Genomic DNA, 22,616 nt, shown 5'->3' with positions numbered 1-22,616 from the left:
GTTCGTGGAAGGACAGCACAGAGCGGCAACCAGGCCGGTTGCATATCTTTAGTGGAGTGAATCATCTTTCTCCTACGCGATCTTTGTTTTAATTCCCCTGACAGCTGACCGGCTCAACACGCTCCAGTCCACACACTATACGCGTTTGTTAAACGGGTTGTTTCAAAGTTGAGATGACCGGACGAAAGCGTATCTAAAGACACGTCTGTGCCACACGATGGAAAAACAAGCCATATTATTGTCATCGAAGCTTTTTCAGAAGCACAGACAGGTAGAAGTTGTTCTAAATCGCAGCTTTTTGGCGTGGAAGGAAATTGAGAAGAGCAGAAAACGAAGCTCCGGCATCAGCCCCATATCAGAAAGAGGTAAGTCCAACAAGAGGCAGAAGTTTATGAGCTTTACCATAATTTAATGCAAAACAGCTTTTGTTTTAAAACGTAATAAACAAAGCCAATTAAATGTAGTTTAATGAAATATTCAAAGTAAAAATTAAACAATAACATCAAATATTTTTCTTTTAGAACGTAACTAATGTGGTTTAGTTGGATTCTCAGCCTATATTTCCCTCCTGTAGTCATTCGCTTGTGTTAATGTAACCTTTGTCACCCATGTAAAAATGTCTGAGACAGCTGTCTGCTTGCTTTGCCCTCCTTATCAGAACCCTGCATATGTTGTGGGAGCAACAGTCAGGTCTAGCTGTGTTGGGGTCTGCACACTGACAGCTACAGGTCCCACATGTGGGCTTTCAGTCACAGATAATTGGAAGCCTCCGTTTTGTTTTTGCAAGCAGCCACCAGGAAGGAGTTTATTCATACTTTAATTAACTCATTCATGAACGGGGCTTTTTGCCCCAGTGAGCTCTTTGAAAGAAAAATGTGGATTTAGCTTGGTCACTAAAGTGTGTCAGAATTTCTTCACACCACCGTGGGGTATGAAATGAACTCAAGTTAAAACAAAAGAAAGTGGACTGAAGTAGAAATTTTTGTACCACACGTCATGCATGTTTGTGTGTGTGTGTGTGTGTGTGTGTGTGTGTGTGTGTGTGTGTGTGTGTGTGTGTGTTTTTAACTGACTGTTCATGCACCACCTCAGGAGCTGGTTGCACCAGATGTTTGTCCTGGTTGATGCATGGCATATTTAGTCCTGCTGCAGGTTTTTACAAAGTGGAAATTAAAATGAATCAATAATCAGGAGTGCAAAAATTAGTTCTTAAAATAGAGATTAGTTACTACTGTATGTGTTGACAGACATACTACCAACCTGGAGTGTGACTGTTGTAACTGTGCAACTATTGCGTAGCTAATGAAGTCAGCTTGCAACTATATGACACATTTAGACTGAAGGTCATCAAAATGGAGCATATAACCCAATGTTAAATTACATTTCACAGAAATAACACAAACTTCAAATTACAAAATATTATGGCAACAACGTGAGACAAAATGACCATAGGTTAGGTCAACATAATATATTATTTTACACTCATGCATAACTACACAATTACAAGTGATCCTGGAACATATTTCTATATATCGTATCTCCCTATATTCAGAGTAATATAATATATATATATATATATACACACACATACACACACCAGCTTGTGATTCTCTTTTGACCTAAGAGACAATAACCAGTTTACACACTTCTGAGGTTTCAACATGTTAGGACATTTGTTTTAATAGTGCAACCCTATTTAGTGAATCACTAGTCTGAAATTAGCTAGTGGTAAATTTCAAACAAAAAAGTTCCAGGAAATTTAATTTTCCAGGAACTGATGTCCAGGTTTGTTTTTCCAGAAGCATGATGGTTGCCCTTCATGTACCAGGGACAATACGGCGTGATTACCAAACTATCACCTTCAAACTGGTTCCTCTGGTGGAAGCACAGGTATGTGTTCCCCAGTGGACCGTGATTGTTGAGCAGTTTCCCCATATTTTAGTCACATTGCTCTTTTGCATCAGACAATTCCACTTAATCCAGACATCTTTTTAACCTCTCAAGGCTAATGTTTGTTCATCTAGATGAGATCCCTGGTCTGCAATTACTGCACCATATCGAGTGAAGTGATTACAGCTGGCACTGTACACTTCAGTTTAAACCTGGCCATTGACCTTCTTCCAAGTGCTATCAAGCGCCCTATAATAACCTGCCATAAAGCCATGCATTTATTGAGTCAGTGTTCAGGACGGCTACATCAAAATTTTCTGCAGTGATCACTGCGACAAGAGCAGGTCACTTTACAACAGAGTTAGGAATCAAACAAAGAGACAGCCAGTAATAAATATCCAGTAAGTCAGCATTAAACACCACCATAAAACAGGAAAATCATATTACTTTCTGCAAGCTAAAGTGGCTAATTATGTTTACCTTTTTATAGTTTTAGTCTCTGAGCAGAGTCTGGTTACCATTAGTAGTCAACACAGTTTAGTTAATGGGTGACTGCAGTAATGACAGGACTGCTGGTGAATGACTGGAATTTTCCATTATGTCTTTGCACCTACGCAAACAAGTGCTCCATTTTTGGACCCCATGTGTTTAACATGTTGCTGATTTACATCACGAGCAGCACAAACAGTTCACACGTCCCTCTCTGTGCACTTCTCTGTGTTTACCTTAGCTATCAAGCAGTTAGCCACTCACAGAGATTTGAGACTAGCTGGTAAAATGCCCTTGAGGTATTTCTTGTGGAGTTGTGCTTTTTTGGTTTATTAAGACACCAGTGCCTTAACCTGCACGATCACAAGTTCAGTGAGCACAACAGCAGAAATACTGCAAATGAAAAAGTTAAGTCAGGATGGATTCTTTTTCTTTGTCACTTACAATTTAATTTTTCAATTTATTTAACTGAAAATGAAAAATAAAAATGTGGCAAAGCAAGCTGGGAAATATAATGGATGGAAGGAGACACATAGTTTGCACAAATTTAACATTTTCTATCAAGTAACATTTAGAAATTGAGAAAAATCAGTGAATCCACTGTAGCACAAAAATGATAGAAAAAGTTAATCTCAGCTGATTGCAGGAAATCATGCAGCGTGACTCCAAGTTGACAGATCTTCAGCCTGTATTTTCACATTTTCTTTGCCCAGTATATTTTCCTAACATCAAACTGACATACAAGTGCAAAAAATGCCTGGAGTAATGGTTATCAGAGGTAAACATCGCTCTGACCTTGATGTTTTGCTTGAGACAATGTTAGTGGGTATTGCTGTTTGACATTTAAGTGGATTTGTTTGAATCGGAGCATCCGTCAGTCAGATTTGCTGAGTACAGCACAAGGCAGGATATCCTAGCCAGGAATGTTATTTGTGTACACACACAAAAACCTGCTCTCACAGACACACAAACACAATCCAATCACTGAGATGGCATGGCCTGTGAGCCTAGAGTAAATCCTACATCCACATTATGCCTGAGTCACTCCTCTGATACAATACACGCTCCCATCGTGGAGGAGAATCTTGAATAAATCATGGCATATGCTTTAGTGAGCATCTCCCTTTCCTCCAAATCACTATGCTTAGTGAGTAGTACTTCCTCAGGCCCTCTAAGCCTGGATATCTCTCTTGGCCAGTGGGGGTTTTAGATATTTGCTTTCCCATATGGCAGAGCTGGATACAGATCCGACATGTTACACTGAAGAATCCACTTATAGAAGTACTGGAAGTTTTGGAAATCAGGCTGAAATAGGGTATCAACATCACAGAATTTTTCTCTGTAATAAAATCCCATAGTAAAATCCTCATATAACAAGTTAAGAAGCACAACAAAGCTCCATGATTCAACTACACTAAGTCTCTAAAGTTTTGAAACAGCCAGCAGAAGAGTATAGCCGCCCTACCAGCTCTGAGCCGTACTTAGAACCCTGAGCTAAGTGCTAATAATAGCATAGAAATATAACCACAGTGGCAATGCTAACAGGCTGATGTTTAGCATGATATCACACTAATATTCTCTAATTCAGCTGAGACAAATAAGAACGCCATTAATTTGGAACTAGAGGGGAAAAAACAGAGATGATCAAAATAATACCACTTCATTCTTAGTGGGGATGACGTTACGTCTGTACAGTATTCGATGGCACTCTGTTGATTGGTTGTGGAGACCTTCCAATCAAAACTGTTACTCATGTTGGTGCTAGAGGAATAGCCAGACCACAAATATCTGTACAAAAATACTGTGTCAACTCCTCCCGTAGATGTAAAGAGGATTGTATGTTTGTTGCAGAAAATCAACATTACAAAAAGGCAGGTTTGCTGTTTGTAGTTGAAGTGATGACTTGTATTGACAGGTACTTCTGGCATAGGTAGTGAACTAGCAGCATCAGTGCACCCCTAGTGACTGTTCTCCTGTCATACCTTCCACCTTGGCCATCCTTTCTTCTCCATCTGTTTGTCTAAGCGTTGCCTTAACAAACCCAATGTGCCTGGGAGAAATCCACACGTCTTGTTTGACAGCTCACTGCCATGTGTACCCAGGCAGATCTGTGCTTTGTAATCTAAAGCTGGTGCTCAATGCACAGGCCTGTCTCTACACTGAGAGACTGCTGCGGAGGGAGGGAGAAAGATTCAGAGGAATAAACAATGCCAGGAAACGACAGGTGGAGGATGGGTAAACTGAGCAGGTTTATACTGCATTACCAGCAGCAACACTTTTCATTACATTTCTTTTTTGGCATTTTGCCTTTTTTATTGACAGTTGACAGTCTAGAAAGAGACAGCAAGCGTCGAGAGAACAGTGTGACATGCAACATAGGTAGATACTGGAGTTACATGTTATGCACCTTAAGCATTCGTCCACTGGATATCCCCCTTATTGATTACATTTATTTTCCTGCAGATTGAGTTAGTAGGAGTAATGAGCAGGACCTGTGTAATTACCATACACAGAGGTGTTGATGTGTTTGAGTGGTGAAGTACTGCATAACTGACTGCTCCACTGTAGGGACATCAACCATGTTTGATAACTGCTCATATATTCCAGCAGCCACTAAAATGCTTAAGTATCAGTTTCCATCAGTTGACAACATAAAGAGTTTTTTCCAGTTTCACACCCTGAGTTAAACAATATATCTTGCACTGATGTTGCATGTCACTTCAATATGTAAAAGCAAAGATGGAATGAAAACAATAACAGGGTGGGAACACCATTTCCTTAAGCTCGCACTGGCTCGTCCTCTAACACGTCGTCAGTGCCAAACCACAGCAACAATAAAGGGATTATGCACTGATCCACTGTGTAAAGGGAGGAGTGCAGTGAACAACAACAGAATATGAATATGATGACAGCTTGTTGTTGTCAAAGGACTAAAAGAAGGTGAGGGCAAGCGCTGTGCTGTGAGAGATATCATGCATACAAACACACACAAAATCTCTTGTGCAAAGACAAACTGTAGAAAGTATATTAAGGTCAAATTCAGTGCCTGTATGTATGATAGCATTCCTTCATTTTACATTTGGGTTGAAAACAATGACTGGGGTTGGGTCACTTCAACACCCATGTGTAAAGCATCTAGGGTGTGACAAGGAATTTGCCGGCGTGAGACATCCTGGAGGAAACCAGTATTTTCAGTAGCTCATGAATCATCACAGGTAGATTATACAGACTGGGGTTAAACCTCCCAATGTGCTTCTGGCTTGACCCCATACACACCTGTATCTGACACAAGAGTCCAGGGGAGCTCAATTTTTTTGGGGTACTGATGCATCATTAGCCCAGAGGTTTATTAAAGAGCCACTTTGTGGGCTGAACATTTAGTTGGAATTATAGAATTTACAGATAACGAAGAGCATGTATTATATGTATAGCAGTGATCCCCAGGACAATACCAAGCAGTAAGATGTATGAGAGAATGACTCACATGTCAAGAGACTAGTAAAAACATATCTGCTACACAAAATAATGTTTGTTAAAGATCTTTTTGTGAACTAAAGGATAATTTTACCAAGATGATTCCAGGCCAAAACAATTAGGAACCACTGGTGTATATAGTCATGTGCATAACAAATGCACAGACTGTGTCAAAAACTGGCTGGGGCCCTTTAACAGTATACACTTTGCATCACAGATCTTAATCCATCTCATGCAATGACAATGAAAACCGGTGGCACCCTGCACCCCGAGGACTTGGATTTGTCTGGCTCAGTAGAAAAGACACCAACAATGCCAGAGTTTGGGATTACATTCACATTCAGGGCAAAGCAATCCACTGTGTCTGCCAGAGTTTCAGGTCCAGAGTTAGACATGCCAGGCTTAGGGAATCATTCCCTGTGTTGCTCCTTGTCCTCATTCCACATGATGTCTCTTTGAACTTGGCCTTATTCCTGGGGCAGTCATCATGTAGGGAAACTAAAGCCTGAACTGAAACCTGACTGGATGTGTTCAGGTGTGAACGACAGATAGGACAACAGAAATTATGAATGGTTATCTATTCATTTAGTTGGAATCCCAGAACAAAATGGATCTCAGTTCATAGGTTATCATATGAAATGAATCTGACTTTTGGAAAAAAAAAAATGTACTAATTGAGTTGTGTTGTTATAGTATTACATTCATTTCTGTAAGATTCTATGTATTGTACTTGTCCTTTTGACATGGCTCGGATGCTCTGGGGTCCTATGCAGTTTTCAGCATGAGACACTCAATAGACAACTTTTAGTGTGTCAGGAGATAAAGTCTGAAAAAGTTTATTTTTCATAACTCAGTTAAAACTGCTTTATATGAAAACATTAATATCATCTGACAGTCTCAAGCCTTTACAGTGGGCTCTGCTGAAAATAATGAGCCAGTAGGGCTAATGCAAACACAGCGTCACATCCCAGATCACACTAATTTAATCATCCATGCCTTCGATATTGGTGAAATGACAATATTAATGTTTGTTTTTAATTTTGTGCTATTTATCTAGGGCTCCCTCCTCCTGACCTGATTATATGTGGTTGACTCCATACCTTTGCTAGTGATGTTAGAGCTTGCTCTGTGTTCTCAAGTCAAAAGCTGGAATAACGGTAATGTCCAGTTAAATATGAGGTAAATGCTGGAAATAAATGACACATGCCATTCACTGTAAACCATCTAAGCTGCTTCGCAGGATCTGGATGTTACACACAGACTATTACCTGACCTTAAATGCAGCTGGTCTTCAAGTGTTCTCAGGTATCACTAGAGCTTTAAAGCAACTTAAAAAAAAAAAAAAAAAAATCTGAATGCTTTCCTGTTGTGCAGAACAAGTTCCACATATTAGAAAATAAGTCCCTCTACTCCCAGTTCACAAGAAGCTGACTTTTTGGAGATAGCAGGCCTCTCCGGCTCACAGAGACACACTGAGCCCCGTGGTATGAATAAGCAGCACACAGGATGACTGCCAGTGCTAAGATTCTTTTCAAGCACAAAGGAAAGTATGTCAGAGCAGAGCAGAGAGGATCTTTCTTGTATGGCTAAGGGCTTAGCATGTAGCTTAGAGTCTGCACTGAGCTAAAAAAGTAGGGAATTTATGTGTGGGTATGTGTTCTGTGCGTGTGGTGATGGGATTATTATGTATGTGTGTGTGAATATATGAGTGTGTGTGTGTGGCAGTGTGATTAGAGAAGCGTTAGAATGTGGGAATGTCAGCTATTGTTTCCAGTTTCTTCCCTAACATAGTTGACGGGGATTGGCCACTGTGTGATTGTTTCTGGGGTTAATTTGACCAAGTTGTCTAAAGAAACAGCTTGATTAAGGAGAGAGAGAGAGAGAGAGACAGAGAGAGACCGCCTGTACTGACTCAGTGATGAATGTTGGCTTTTCGTCTTTGACAGAAGCAGATTTGCCCACCAGGCTAACAGAGAAAAAAAAAAAAAAATTTCATACATTTTTGATTTTTTGGATTTTACTAGGGCGCATTAGATAACAAACATGTAGATGTGTAAGATACAAGATAAGATATTATAATATATTCCACTGACTGGTGTTCAGACATCAAATAAAAGACAATGGAACATTTCTTGTGGAATTACCAAAAATCTAATACAATTTGTTGCAATCCTTGGGTAATTCAGGCAATATCCGTGAACAATCTGCTTTTTCTCATTTATTTTTGCTTGCATAAAAAGATTTGACATGATAGAAAATCCTGCCTAACACACCGCATCTATTTTGTCAGCACATCTGGATGATAAGACAAAAGGCCCAGCATAACATGTTGCACCACTTCAAGCTAAGGTAGATCTGAGTATCAGCTATCTCCCCTGCTGAATTTTACTTTCTGTAATCTCATACACGTGCGTGGAGGGTGCGCTTAAATCAACAGCACAAACAAAACCTCTGCAGTGGTTTATTTGCACAGGATACTCCCTTAAGTGTGAGGTGTTAGTCAGTGTGGCCTAGATGTTCGGATATAATCACAGTAAGCAAAGCACAGATATAAATAATTATTGGTGGCTTAATGGCAAATAGCTGCTTCCATTCAACAGTCTTGGGCTTACATGTGCCGCTCACGGTCACACTGTCATGGCTTACCTGGGCACCTGAATAGAACAGAGACGTTGTCAATGTTAATAATAATCCCTCTGCTTTTGACAAGTCAGGCTGTCTGTTCTAAAGACCTACAAACAGTCGTGGCATCACATCTGAGCTTTCCATTAGCTTCAGCAACCTGATGCAATCTTTTTTTAAGCTCTTTCCATTGGTTGTTGCAAACAGAACAAAGATTTCGTTGCTTCCCTTGAATTTCTTTCTATTTTCTAAAGCAAATTGGCAACAAACCATAGCACTGGTCATAAAACTCACCAATGCTCTCTTCTAACATCATCTCTGCTGTCTAAACCAATCCACAATGTTCGCTCCTCTGTCTTGCTGTAATTACATACTTGGTCTGAACTGCAGCCCCTTAACTCACTCATGGACACACCTCTTCTGTCGAGCCCTGACACTTGGCTCGCAAATGTGCAAAGCCCATGGGAAATAGCTTTGAATAAAATTGTTAAAAATGTACTGAATAAGTCAGACATGACATATGTGTTGAGAAAGGCTGGGCTCCAGGGCCGGTTTGTAGTTGTTGGTGAGGTTAGGAAACTGTGGGTTTTCTTATTTATTGAACCCAAGCCAGAAGTTCTCATTCCACACTGGCTCTCTGTACTACTGGAAAAACAGCTTTAGGGTTAGCCTATCTGTTCTCTGTGCTGAACATAGTGGCCGCAAGCAGGAATCACAGGATCATGGTAAATGTGAAAACATGGTGTCAAAGTATCAGATGAGGAGAGGTGGTGCGTCATAAAATCTGAAAACTGTCAATTACACACTATTATATCTACTTAAAGTTCGCTAACATTAGCCATTAGAAGCTTCCGGTCATATAACTAGCACTGTGCGGCTCAGTTGAAATGTACTCGTAATTTGCGATACATGGGCACCCTGACCAATGATGACGTCTCAGGCCCCATGAGACCTTAAACAAAACAAGCAGTTTAAAAGGAATATATTAATCACAATAACTTTCAGCAATCCATTATATATTTTAATTCAACAAAAACAATCACTGACAGAGCACGAGGTACCATTTTTCAAATAGCTGGAATGAAACTCCTCGTTCTTGGTTTTTCTGAAATAAAGCCATTACCCACATGGTCATAACTCTTCTTCCTATTTGTCAAAATGTGAATATCGATGGCCATAAAGTTATTCATGCCTGCATGGCATATCATCTTTATTTGAGAAAGAAATGAAATCCTATTCCCTCTTACTCCCAGGAGAAAAATAATATGTCATGCCTCCCTCCCATCCATTTCACCATATCAGCTGAATACATTTGTAGGAGAGACTGGTATGCCTGTGTGAAATGCAGTTGAAGAGGTCACTTAAACTCATTGCAAGTAATATTGTCCTATCCTAGTCCAAAAGTACACTTCTGAATTTGTTCTTTTTGTAGCAGCCATCTCTTGTGCTTGAATGCTCAGGCCTTCAGGATTTAAACACAGACCTGGTTCACAAACGAAAACTACAGTATATTCAGAGTATTATCTAGTGTAGTACTAATTTATTAATGTCTCTGCAGTGCACAGTCGTGGTGTTCAGGTGTGTGAAATACTGGCTGTCGGCAAGGCTGAAGAGGATAACCAAGACAACACGAAGACCAGGAGTCAGAAAAAAGCAAAGCAGCATTCCCAGCGATATCCCCATGCATTCACAGGTAAGAGAAGAAAAAAAAAAAAAATAAACACACAATGATATACATCCTTAAAGTGACACTACACTAACTCCATATATCCAATTCAAATTTCATATCATAAGGAGCACTACTTAGCCTCCATAAACACTGTATATTGCCACTGGAGAAGCTTCGCCAAGTCTGAGAAAATGACAAAATTGCATCATGGGAAATGTAGGATCCAGGATTTTTGGGGCTTGATTAATACTCAGGACTCAAAACATTTCACTTTTACCTTTTTTCTTTGAAGAGTTCCAGCTATAATAAAGTGCAGCACCATAAAGGCAAAGTGCAGTGTTCCTTCCAACAACATAGGCTGAAGCAAGTTTTCATCACTGTCACTTTCATTACAGTGTAGTAGGTTAAACTCACATCATCCTTACATTCTGGGTAAGTGTGCCAAAAGCCTGTGTTCAGCTCCACCATTCACACATGATCTGACACTGGAAATAAGCCCATACACATCCTGAAAGTAATGCATTAACAAGAGGGCCCCTCACAGCTTAGCCGACTGCCTCTAGGATGGCAGCATGCCAGTGACTTATGGACTAATGCTTGATTTTGAGCCATTAGATTATATCCAAACAAGATCGGATTTACATTATTTATCATACCCAAATGTTCAAAATCAGCTCACTAATGTGAGCTTTTACTAGCATCAGAGTGTACCAAGTCTGACACAAATTCATTCCTATGATTTGTTGAGACACACCCCATCACTTGCATCCTGATTATGCAACTTGTGATTTTACACCCACTCTGAATGTCTCTCTGCCCAGCCCACTGTGCATATGAGGTACTGTAAGTGATTTGGACTGAAGAACTTCCCTGAAAAGTTAACTTTTCTATCTGATATCTGAAAAAAAAAAAAAAAAAATGCTTAGTGTGATAATTTCACTTTGAAATGCTCAAATTTGCTGTCAAAGTGCTTAGTGAGTGAATTTCTGGTGCTTAATGTAAATATTTCAGTAATAGTTCAAGCAAGACATTATGTGACTCAGTCTCTACTTTTTTGTCTGACTACCAGCAGAGCCCTGTTTTACTGAACTGACTTCCTCATTTCCCAGCAGCTCTCATTTCCTCCTCATGTACTGACTGACCTGACTGGTATGAGTGTAACCAGTGCAAAAACAATTAATTGGTAGAGTATAATATGTATTTGCTGCCATACAGGCCAAAAATACCCAGATACTCTGATGGGCGTTCCATTTTGATTCGTATCTGGGAAGGTACCTACAGACCATGGGTGGAGAACATAATGGAAACACTGTCAGAGGCTTTATTTAGTACATTTGATGTTATCTCCCAAAATCAGATTAGGAATTCGTTTGTACTTATAGCATCTTTCTTGCTTTGACACTCTTTTTTCATTGCTATTAGAATCATGACACGTTGGTTGGTAAGCAGTTAACGAGTATAAACCATCAGTTAAAGGTTCAACCCCTGCAGAGACTCTGTTTTCTGTTTCTGTGTCTACAGTTTCTTACGTGAGGAGGACAAGGCTGCACCAGTGGCGATGTGCTGATGCCACCTTCCACTGTGCCAGTCAGGAACTCTGTGAGCAATGGATCAAAGTTATCAATGAACAGCTGTCATTACTCAGTATGTAGCCCACTGCTTATTGATGTTATATAACAGATGTGATGACATACTTTGGACTTGATCAGAACTCAACTTAATCAGAATCAGTTTATTGACTAGGAGCTATAAAATTGCCACATACTACAGTAGGAACCTGGCTTAGTGAGTGCTTGCACAAATACATATAAAATTGAAATACACACAGTCATTAAGCTGCACTCCACAGAACCAAAGGGCAAATGAAACTGCTACTGCTGTAATTTGTCTGTCAGGCAGAGATTGGACTGGAAGACGATGTGCTGAACAGTACAGTATATTCTGCATGGAGCAACCTGGCACAGGCTGTTCTGAGAGGATCAGGCTTTTTGATTTCTCAAGCAATTATAACACCTGGCAGTAACTGTGCATGTGGGATATACAATATAATCTTTTTTTCTGGGTGGTTTATGGACTACTTCATCGGGACATCACCATACAGTCTGTTTTATAAGTTACTGCTCCCATGAAAAAGTGTTACCTCCTTGCCATCATTCACCAAACCACTGATTTTCTGCACACCACTGCCTCCTGTCTCATGCTGAAAATGCAGGCAGTAGCATCAACAACAAGAAACTGTAATAACAAAAGACTAGATCATTATTTTATCTAACAATCTCAACAACATATGGCCAACGCTGGTTGAAAAAAATCATTAAAGGGCTGAAGTACATTGATGTCATGCAGGGAGGCAGATATAGGGAGAGGGAGGAGGCCTGTGATAAATGTCAGTGCCCGGACCCAGATCACCAAAGTCGCATGTGCACTCTGGACATAGTGTGCCGCCAAAACCATTTGACTACTGGGACACCCAAGACCTTTAGCTTAATGAGCTCTTTTACTCCTTAACCACATTGTAAAGAAAGTGAAAATTCAATAAAAAAAAGTTTCATTCTTTTTAGTGGTACCTTATGCACAATTGGCCTCAGGAGAGCCCACAGGCAGACCTACATTAGAGATGGCCTCCTGCATTTCTCTTCTAGACACTCCCTCAAAGGCACAGACAGAAGGAATGGAGAAACAGAAACAGTCTGATAAAGTATATATAAATGGTAGTATTACAAACATTAAGAGTGTAGTATCATATAAAAATATCTTCAGCTGGCTTCAGTGTGAAGCATAAAGAGCATGTTTGTATTCCTGAGTCCAGCCGACACTACAGACTCCACCTATCATCTCTTACATGTTAAAATGCTCTTTTAAATGCAAAATAAAAACCTCCAAGTAGAAAATGTTCGTAACAGCACAGTTCTGACATCTGTGTGTGTGTGTGTGTGTGTGTGTGTGTGTGTGTGGGGACGACTGTTTTCCAATTACGTATTAACATGTTACATAACCATTAAAATGTTATTACAGTGTTCAACAGGATTAAATGTGTATTCAGCATGTGGAAATCATCAGTGTAAGATGGGTTTAACCCATTTGAAATGGTCTACTTGGCCCCACTTTGCCTGGCAGGGTGAATCAATTCAACAAAATTAACTACATTCACTGTGAAGATGAAACCTTCGCATGTTCAATAGTATTAGTCTCCTCCATAGTACACCTTTACATCACCCATTGACAATCCATTTATGCAATCTAATGGAACTTTTGTCTTATTGCCAAACAATATCACAGCCTATATTTCTTTGTGCTCATTTAACACTTGATCCCAATCCATTCTTTTTCAATTTGAGTAGCTGCTATATCTCAGTTTGTTGTCCTAGGTGCAGTCTTCCACAACAGGCATAAACAAGTCATTTAGTATTCTCCATTGCAGCAATTTGTAGGTTTATCACCAAATGATGCAGCACTGCTGAATTGCCCCACACTTCTCCCATAGTCGGTGGACACTTCATTTATTTCTTGGGCAGCGTGTTTTGGGGAGCAGTCAGTTTGACGGAGGATTTTCAGAAAGGTCCCTGGTTAATGAAAACTTTATCAAGTTGCTGTCAGTTACACATTTGGAAAAAAAAAAAAAAAAAAAAAAAAGGTAAACACTGAGCCTCCTTTTTAATGACCATCTCACACCCCTCCCTCAATTTGCAGCCAACCGACCGAAGAGCCTTCTGGTGTACATCAATCCGTATGGGGGAAAGCAGCGCGGGAAGCGTATTTACGAGCAGAAGGTGGCTCCGCTGTTTCGTCGCGCTTGCATCTCGACCGACGTGATTGGTGGGTACCTATCAGCGGCGCTCTTCAACATTTAAATAAAAAATGAGTCTCGATGGCCGCCATATAGATCTACGCTGCCACCGTGGCCTCTTGCAGGGACCGAAGAAGGCTTGCAACAATATGACTTGGCTTATAGTGCCATTAATCTCACCAGCACCTTAATGGAAGCTGTGATAGTTGATAAGCTTGGGTATCCAAACACATCTATTATTCAATAAGTGTTTACAAAAGCTACACAACGCCTGGGGTATTGATGGTCTATCAGAGTGAATAGTATTCACCCTGGGCTTCTACAGCTGCTGTGAATTGCAGTATGTATTTGTGTTGACACTATGTGCCTGGTAAACAGTTTCACTGTTGAAATATTTGTTTGCTAATACGCAGCAGCTGAAGTAGGCTGCATTTGTGTCACTCTGCCTTTGCCTTTTTCTAAACATTATTCTCCCAGAGAACCTTTTAAAAGTTCGGTACTTTCCGTAATTCAAAGTGTGAGCAATAGCACAATTCCCGTACTGGTCAAGCCACAGAGTCTGGTCTTTTTGTCGGTACAAATTCCCTTCACTGAACTTGTGTTAACACTTTCCATTTCATTTGTTTCCAAAGTTACAGAGAGAGCCAATCATGCCAGGGACCACTTGAAGATGGAGGCGAACCTTGATCAATATGACGGGTGAGTTGCTGCTGCTTTCAGGTTTTTGTATCTTTCCCACTCTTAGCCAGTATGATGATCAGACACTGATCTGCTTTTCCTAGTACAGACACAGTTTCGTGTGACCTGGCGAATGTTTAGCATAGTATGACAAACATATACTGATAGTCCTTACACTTACAGAGTTACAGTCAGCCAAATGGTCATTACAGCGAGGGCTCCCAGTATGTCTCCCCACTGTTCAAGATGTTCAATTAAAGCTGCTGATTCTGGTCTGTACAATCACTTACAATAAATCTAAATCTACAAATCACTTACACAAGTCAAGTTTCTTTTTTTCATCCGATATTGCACATTATGCTGTTTCTCGGGCTGTGAGTGCAGGGAGCATGTGAGGGTAAAATGCAGCTGATGGTCGAACATAAAGGGCATCAACATGAAATAACATGAAAGGTTTTTCCTGCCGAGTGAACCATCGACTCCAGCTTCTATTCATCAGATATTCAGTCCAGCAGAGCAGGGTTAGAGTCCGTTTTGCCTTTGCTCTGCAGTTCATATCATTTATAGGTCCATTTTTGTATGGTTTCTGAGATAGACTTAAACAGCTGTAATGCTGGGTGGCACAGCGTGATATTTTTTATTTATTGAGGGATTTTGTAGTTAGACTTACTGCCCACTGGTGTTAAGGTTTTCTGGCTATGTTGTTTTTTCCATCAAGAACCTGGGCTTCGTTGCAGATACATATACTATAACTGAACTATATATGAATCAGGAATCCAAATATATTATTTGTATGACTAGCCTGAACAGTGGTCAGATGAATTACAGAGCTAATATCATTTATGTGCCCAGAGTGGTGTGTGTGGGTGGAGATGGGATGTTCAGTGAGATCCTGCATGGGTTGGTCACCAGGACCCAGACTGACCGCGGAGTGGACCAGAATCAACCAGATGCTAAGCTGGTGCCTTGTTCTCTACGCATTGGGATCATTCCTGCAGGTGGGCATTGTTTATTTCATCATGTAAAACTTTACCAGGGTTTGGAGGCAGCAGTGCCTAAATACTGGTTTCGGTGGTAGTGATCTCTGAATGTCAATGTACAAAGAAATTGGTTTTAAAAAATGAAAAGGGAAGTATGGAGAAATGTATCTTGGAATTCATGATAGTGAGAGATGTGTTGTGGTTTTATAGAAAAGCAAATAAAGTGCAGTCTGTATGAATTACGCTCCTATTAAAGGAAACATCCAACCATAAAAGTATGCATTTCTAGGCCAACTGTTGTTTGGGGTATTTTTCTTATTTTATGGTGCGTAAACTACACAAACTTAAAAACTTCACAGCTACACATCAGCTGTGGTGTCACTTCTTTAGAATTAAAACCCAAACACTGCACCGTAAAGCTCATAACTTCACTTTTAGTCATATATTTGGGGAAAAAAAAACAAAAAAAAAACAGACCGCACATCTCTCTAGCAGCAGACGCTGTACAACATAATATAACGCTTTCATGACATGTTATCATTTGCCTAAAGAACAAGCCATTACCTTTTTTCTCAAATTTAAAAACCCTTGCTCCACTTTCACCATCACTTTCGCTAGTTCCACCTACGCAACTCATATATAACCCACTGCTGAATGCATCATATTCACAGCAGGTCTCTCACAGTTGTCAAAACTCCCTTGGGGAAGTGTAGGAGGTCACTTGTGACTCTATCATGGAATAAATAACGCAAAGACACAAAAGTCACAAACTCAGCACACACATTATCAAAAGGCTTCAGTAAATATACATGTACATAAAAACATAATTGTATAGTGTTTGTGTTTGGTAAAGACAAAGGTTGCATGCTGTTTTTCCAATAAGTTGTACAGGAGTGTGCTGAAGTTCAACTCCTGCATAGAAATAAAGAAAAAACAGAACCGTTATCGTGCTGGTGAAGAACTTCAGCCCCGCTGAGCCCGGGTTGCTGAGTTACATAAGAGAGTCTCTTTGGTCTCACTGAAGCCCTGCGGAGGGTCAATCATTCCAAGTGGCATAATGAAAGCGTGCTGGGTGACATTTTAAAATCACTGTAATTTTCATGAGGACAGAAATACAGTGCATGGAGACTAATAAACTATCCAAGGCACAGCTTGATGGTAATAGTAGAGAGGTTTGAAAATCAGCTGGGGACAAAGTAAATGATTTTTAGGCCAATTAAAACCATGATTTGGATGTGTCAACTCTGCAAAGGCAGATGAATTTAAATATTAGTTGTGTAATTTTTTTTTTCATGCCACTGTATCAAGGTCTAACAAACTGTCATCGCACTGAAGCTTAAATACTTTAAGCTGTCAGTGAAAATGCAGGGCTGCTGGGACGACAGCTTGCACAATACAGCAATTTTTCGAGTTTGATTTTGAACATCACTGCTATGCCATTTCCAGTGGAAGGACTGCTTTGCTTTGTTTCATCGTGATACTGAGTTAAACCGAAACAAAATGGCCAAGGCCATCTTCTCCTCAGTGAAAAACAAGTTTTTTGTCACCCCTTCAAAAGCTCTGGATGAGCTCAGACTCACTGAAATGAGAAGTAGCTTTAATCAAAAAAAGGCACGTTGAGTTGAGGAGCTTCTTCTCCGGCTCAGTCCCTGGAAGAAACGAGTGCCGATGATCGGACAGGAGTGGGCTGACGTCTGGAAATAGCAACAGCAGCAATAACAAATTCAGCAATACTCTATGTATGTTTTTCTTCCTGTCAGCAAAAGAAAGGACCACAACCAGCAACGGAGTCGGAATCCAAAACTCAACATAACCTATTCTTTTGTATTGTTTTCCAAAAAGTATTAAAAAACAGATCAGTGAGTCAAACTGTACGCACTGGACCGGATGACATGTTTTGACATGGGTACTGTAGTTTGTTTGTTTTTTTTAAGTCATTCCCTGATAAATTGTTTATTATTCCGCTGAAGAAAAGTCCACAAGAAATGCAATATTTTTTTTTTTTACTAACTACAGTGCCTTGTTGTTTTGGAAAATATTGTGCCTATAGTTGTGTGGAGTTTTTAAAAGACAAATAGGCTTGGGGCTGAGCGCCCAAAACAGGGTGCTTACACCAGAATGCATAGTTTTCTTGGGATTTGTTGAAAATAAGAAACATCTACACTACCAGTAGTCTTATCCTTAACCACTCCACCCACCCTAGGTCACAGTTGGAAAAATTTTTTACAAACAAATTTTAAAATAAATTGCTTAAATGTCTGTGCAACAGAACCTACTCACATCCATTCCCACCCACATCCTCACTTTGCCATTCCTCTCCAAAGACTGCATAGTAATATGCTCCTTCATTTAAACCGTTAATGTCTTTTCCCTATCGATTACCTTACTGATCATTCTGTTCTATTAATCTCAACTCTGTCAACCATTAATCTCCCCTATATTGTGAAATAGTTTGTAACTTTCTTGTTAAGGTCCCAGTAATGTGTCAAATAATGGTGATAATGTAAAGTGGCTCCAACATCTTGCCACACACACCTCTGCTAAAAGGCCACAATAACAGGCCTGAGCTTCTACTACAAAAGCTGTGGTCTCCTATGTGGCTGTAAACTGGCATCATGAAGGACTGTGTCTTTGTCATCAGGGTGTGATTTCATCAATACTGCTGTCAAAGTCATACCTGTGTTACTACGGTATCAAAGCCCTGAGTGCCAAGGTTCAAATTAAGAGTCATGAACTCATTTATGGCCTCATCACAGAGCTTCTAGACACACTGTCTCTCCTCAGCTATTAGTGCATGAAAAAAAATTTCTATTAACCCTGAGACATTAAAGTAGATTATTTCAATAACCAAAAACAAGCAGCATATGTCGTTTAAAGATCCACTTGTGTAGTTTGAAACGGTTCACTGCTGTTGCTACAAGATACTGTCACAAGTGCAGCTATAAATATATTCATGTTCTGAGATTTCGAACTGCAGCAATAAAAAGCGTCCCAACTTCGTCGTTGTCCCTGAGATAAATACGATGTCACTGCCAAAATGATCTTACTGGTGAGACAGGTTTGGGGTAAAATGCAGATTAAAACTGGAACTTCTCTACTGAGGATATGCCTTTTGACAGTTTATGTTCTCTCCTGATTAAGCCAACAGCCTATTGTGGTTGAGTAACTTATAGGAAAAAAAAAAAAACAAAAAACACTGACCATATGAAGGCTGAACAGCATCAAACATCTATGTGCATCACTTCAATTCGTTCAAAGTCTGCTGGCTTTTACAGGGCAGCTTTGGAAGAGCCAAACGACATATGTCACCGCTTCTACACTCAGCAAAATAGCAGGCAGTGCAGCGCTGTCAGAAGCAATTGGAAAGTGTTCGGATGTGATTATGAAGCTCAGAGGAAAAGGAGCAAAGGCCAGATAAGTGATATTCATGGAAAGTCAGAGAAGGGGAGCTCATCTTCATACTCATCTGTGTGTCTGCTGCTGAATGGCAGGCCTGATCTCGTCTGTCACACTTCTGTGAGCCAGCTCAAAACATCACTAGTTAGATTTCACTCTCTTCTCTGCTTCACTAACTCTGTCTTTTATCAGTGGCAGTAGGTCCATTTCACCACTTGAAGATGATCAAAGTAGGGCAGATAGGTCTGAAATTACGCTGTGTGGCGCAAAAAAAGAGAGACTGAACCTTATTACCTCTCAAGTTGAAAAATTTAATGTCATACTCAACATTTATCTCAAGGCAGGGGATGCCTCTTATCCTTCATTTGTTGGCTGAAGAGAGCTGATGATAGCCCGGGGCCCAGGACTATTCGATTAGTTAACTTTATGACTGAAGCGTCTCCTTTCTTCGGCCTAATAAAATCATTCAACTGAATTCTTCTTACTTGATTGCAGCTTGAAAGAGACATAACTGATTTCATGTATGAATAATATGTGCCTGGGTTCAAAGTCTTTGCAGCTTTCCATAGTCTGGCAACATGTATCCCGTGTAGTCTGTTCTGTTAATACAACTTTCAGTACACACAGGCCCATTGTAGTTAGTATAAGAATTTAAAACATTAATAAAAGGAATTTTACAGACAAGCACCTGATTCACTTCCTGCTGCAGTAAGTAAGAAATAGACTAAAAACACATGAGCGACAGATGACCCACCTTGCAACAATGCTGAGATGGGTTGACCGGCCAAACCAGCGCTGGTGCATGAAAATAAACAACTACTCTGACATAGTTGTGCAATCCAACTGCAGCAAATGCTTTCTAGGTAAACAATACTCCCTACAATGGATCTGTCTGTTTATAACAGAAATACAAAGATCCTAAGGGTAAAAAAGTGATGTGTATCATACCAACAGGCTAATCTAATATAGTCAATATGGTAAACATTATACTGACCAGTGAAGTAATGTCACAGAACTGCTTGCATGGCTGTCGAAACTTTGTTTAAATATCCCAGCGTGAAGTCAAAAATTGCAAAAATGTTCATAAAGTCTTAAACTTTGTGTTCTTGTTATGACCTTTGATTTGTGCCTGAGACAATGCAAATGAGAATTGCATTGTACATGTCATTCTCACTGTGTCTGGGACGGGTCTGTCTACAACAGTGACTTTTCTGGTACTAACAGGACAGCAAAATTAGAAGTCGTCTGCACATTCAAAACCTGAGAGACAATAGTTATTAGTGGTAATAGGTAATGGGACTACATGGCCTGCCATTAACCTGTGTGGCTCTTACCCAACAGGTTCCACTGATTGTATCTGCTTTGCGACAGTGGGAACCAATGACCCAGTTACATCTGCTTTACACATCATTGTGGGTGAGTAGAAAACTTGCAGCACAAGTGTTTTTTTTTTTTTTTTTTTTTTAATGTCGTGCTCAAAGTGCCATCATATTTGTTTTATCAGCTGTTATCAGCATTATCTGGGAGGGTTAGAACAACCTTTGAACAATTATTACAGCGTTTGGTTTAGTTTCGTGTTCGGGCCTGTGTGTTGCATGATGTTACCACGAAGTAGTGTCAGCTCACATGGGTGTGTCTTAACAGGTGATTCCCAACCAATGGACGTGTGCTCAGTTCACCACCACGACATCTTCCTCAGATACTCGGTCTCGTTGCTCGGCTATGGTTTCTATGGAGATGTACTGACAGACAGCGAGAGGAAGAGATGGCTGGGTCCTGCTAGATATGACCTGTCAGGTATGGGTTTTATCATTTTCTAAACTTATGTTCTTTAATAAACATGGACATATGTGATATCACTGTAAACAGAAAAACACAGAAAAACTATATATGTCCATGTTTATTGAAGAACTGGGACTTAATGAGGCAAGAAAGACAGTGGGCAAATGAGGATGAGGGTATCCTGGCAGACTTTAGGCGGTTAAATCTGTGGCTCTTTGGCCTCCCAGCCTGTTCACTTCACCCGAGCTTATTTTAATAGTGGCCAACTTAGAGTTTCTCCCTGACTTTGCTGGTCTCTGTCTGGGCCCAGACTTTGGAGGATTAAAGACCTAACACACAATGCCAGGCTTATGGAATCAGTGTAGCTCAACTGCAAAATTCACCAATACCAACAGGCTCCCTAACACCACACTTCTCCTGTCAGTGATGCTACACATAAATATTCAGCCTTATTATACTATAAGGCTCTTTAAACAAAGCCAACCACCCTATGATACAAGTAATGAACCTGGGCTAAATTAAACTGGGACTAACCGTACAGAGGAGAAATAAAACTAGAAAACTGGGGTCTAATTTGTTAAAGCCTGCATATAACACATTCTATATATGTGTGTAAAACTGCACGTTCGAAGAACAGAGAGTTTCTATTCATCAACATTCACATAGTGATTGATGATGATCTCACCTATCGGCTCATGCAGGTAAAAGCACATACAGAAACACACTAATCGTCACACTGATCATAAAATACCACCTTTACAAAGCATTTTCAATTAACATCCTTAAGTAGGATTCATCATCAGGAAACTATGAATGTCTGTCCAAAATTTCATTGCAGTCTATCCAAATGTGGTGCAGATATTTCAGTCTGAACCACAGGACATTTGGTGTGTTCAGCCACTGGTACTCAGTGATGCAGCACGAGCTAACCCAAACAAAACAGACACATTAATAATGTAATTTTACTACAAAGGAAATACGGAGCCTGTTTTCCACATAAGAACCAAATTACGTGTCATGAAGAATAATTTACAACTTACCAGCTATGATACATGGTTGAAAGTAGACTTGTAGTTTCTGTGCTTGCAATTCGGGAATGGTTTTACCTATGATAATGGGAATGTATGGGTTCTACTGATATAGTTGTTTACCATTAATTCTATATGGGTATGTGAAGAAATGAGCATACACACAAAGCAAGCACAGGACTGTGCATATACATGGTTGATAAATGAGGCCATTGAGCTGCATCCAGTGATACCAAATAACAAGACTTTTAAATACAACTGTGTATTATCTGTACTACGGCATTATCTCGAAAACTTTCTTTTTACACAGTTACAACAGCTTCTAGACGAGAGGAATAGTGGCCCAATTAGTTATGCACATGTGTCCTTTTACAAATTTGACTCTCATTTGTCAGGTATAATTAGAGTTAAATTAAACACAGCAGATAAAAGGCTGCACGTGTGCATTCGGAGGCCCACACTCTGTCTGTGTTCCAGGGGTAAAAACCTTCCTGAGCCACAACTACTACGAAGGCACCGTCTCTTTCCTCCCAGCTGAGGACACTATGGGGAACCCCAGGGACAAGCTGCAGTGTCGATCCGGGTAAATAAAGCACCGGAGATCTCCATTTCCTTTCCAACACTATTTTACAATGTGCTAACATATCTGATGTAGTTCAATAATAGCGATGCACCTGCCAGAGCTTAAATGGGATACTTTACGTTGTCAGGAAGCCATTCTGATTTATTGTGGACCCATTCGGTCTTTCCCATGTAGTGCTTGACTAAGTGCTGTGGTTTTCGAGATGCTGGGTGCAGACATCGTTTGCATTTTTTAAAGG

At 40.1% G+C, this 22,616-nt stretch overlaps 1 protein-coding gene across 3 annotated transcripts in view; it reads left to right on the top strand.

Annotated features, from left to right (window-relative positions):
* Nucleotides 1–108: 108 nt before the first annotated feature.
* Nucleotides 109–22,616, top strand: part of cerk (ceramide kinase) — a 46,335-nt gene continuing 23,827 nt past the window's right edge. For all 3 annotated transcript variants that reach the window (XM_026326995.1, XM_026326994.1, XM_026326996.1), the window contains exons 1-9: nt 109–365; nt 10,034–10,168; nt 11,666–11,788; nt 13,835–13,960; nt 14,564–14,630; nt 15,462–15,607; nt 20,327–20,401; nt 20,630–20,782; nt 22,273–22,378. In XM_026326995.1, coding sequence (XP_026182780.1) covers nt 218–365; nt 10,034–10,168; nt 11,666–11,788; nt 13,835–13,960; nt 14,564–14,630; nt 15,462–15,607; nt 20,327–20,401; nt 20,630–20,782; nt 22,273–22,378 — 1,079 coding nt within the window. In that variant the 5' untranslated portion in view covers nt 109–217. The remainder of the gene's footprint in view (nt 366–10,033; nt 10,169–11,665; nt 11,789–13,834; nt 13,961–14,563; nt 14,631–15,461; nt 15,608–20,326; nt 20,402–20,629; nt 20,783–22,272; nt 22,379–22,616) is intronic.

This window comes from Mastacembelus armatus, chromosome 23, assembly GCF_900324485.2.
Source record: "Mastacembelus armatus chromosome 23, fMasArm1.2, whole genome shotgun sequence".
NCBI lineage: Eukaryota > Metazoa > Chordata > Actinopteri > Synbranchiformes > Mastacembelidae > Mastacembelus > Mastacembelus armatus.
Note: the sequence above shows the minus strand (reverse complement) of the source record. Positions and strands in the feature narration are given on the sequence as shown.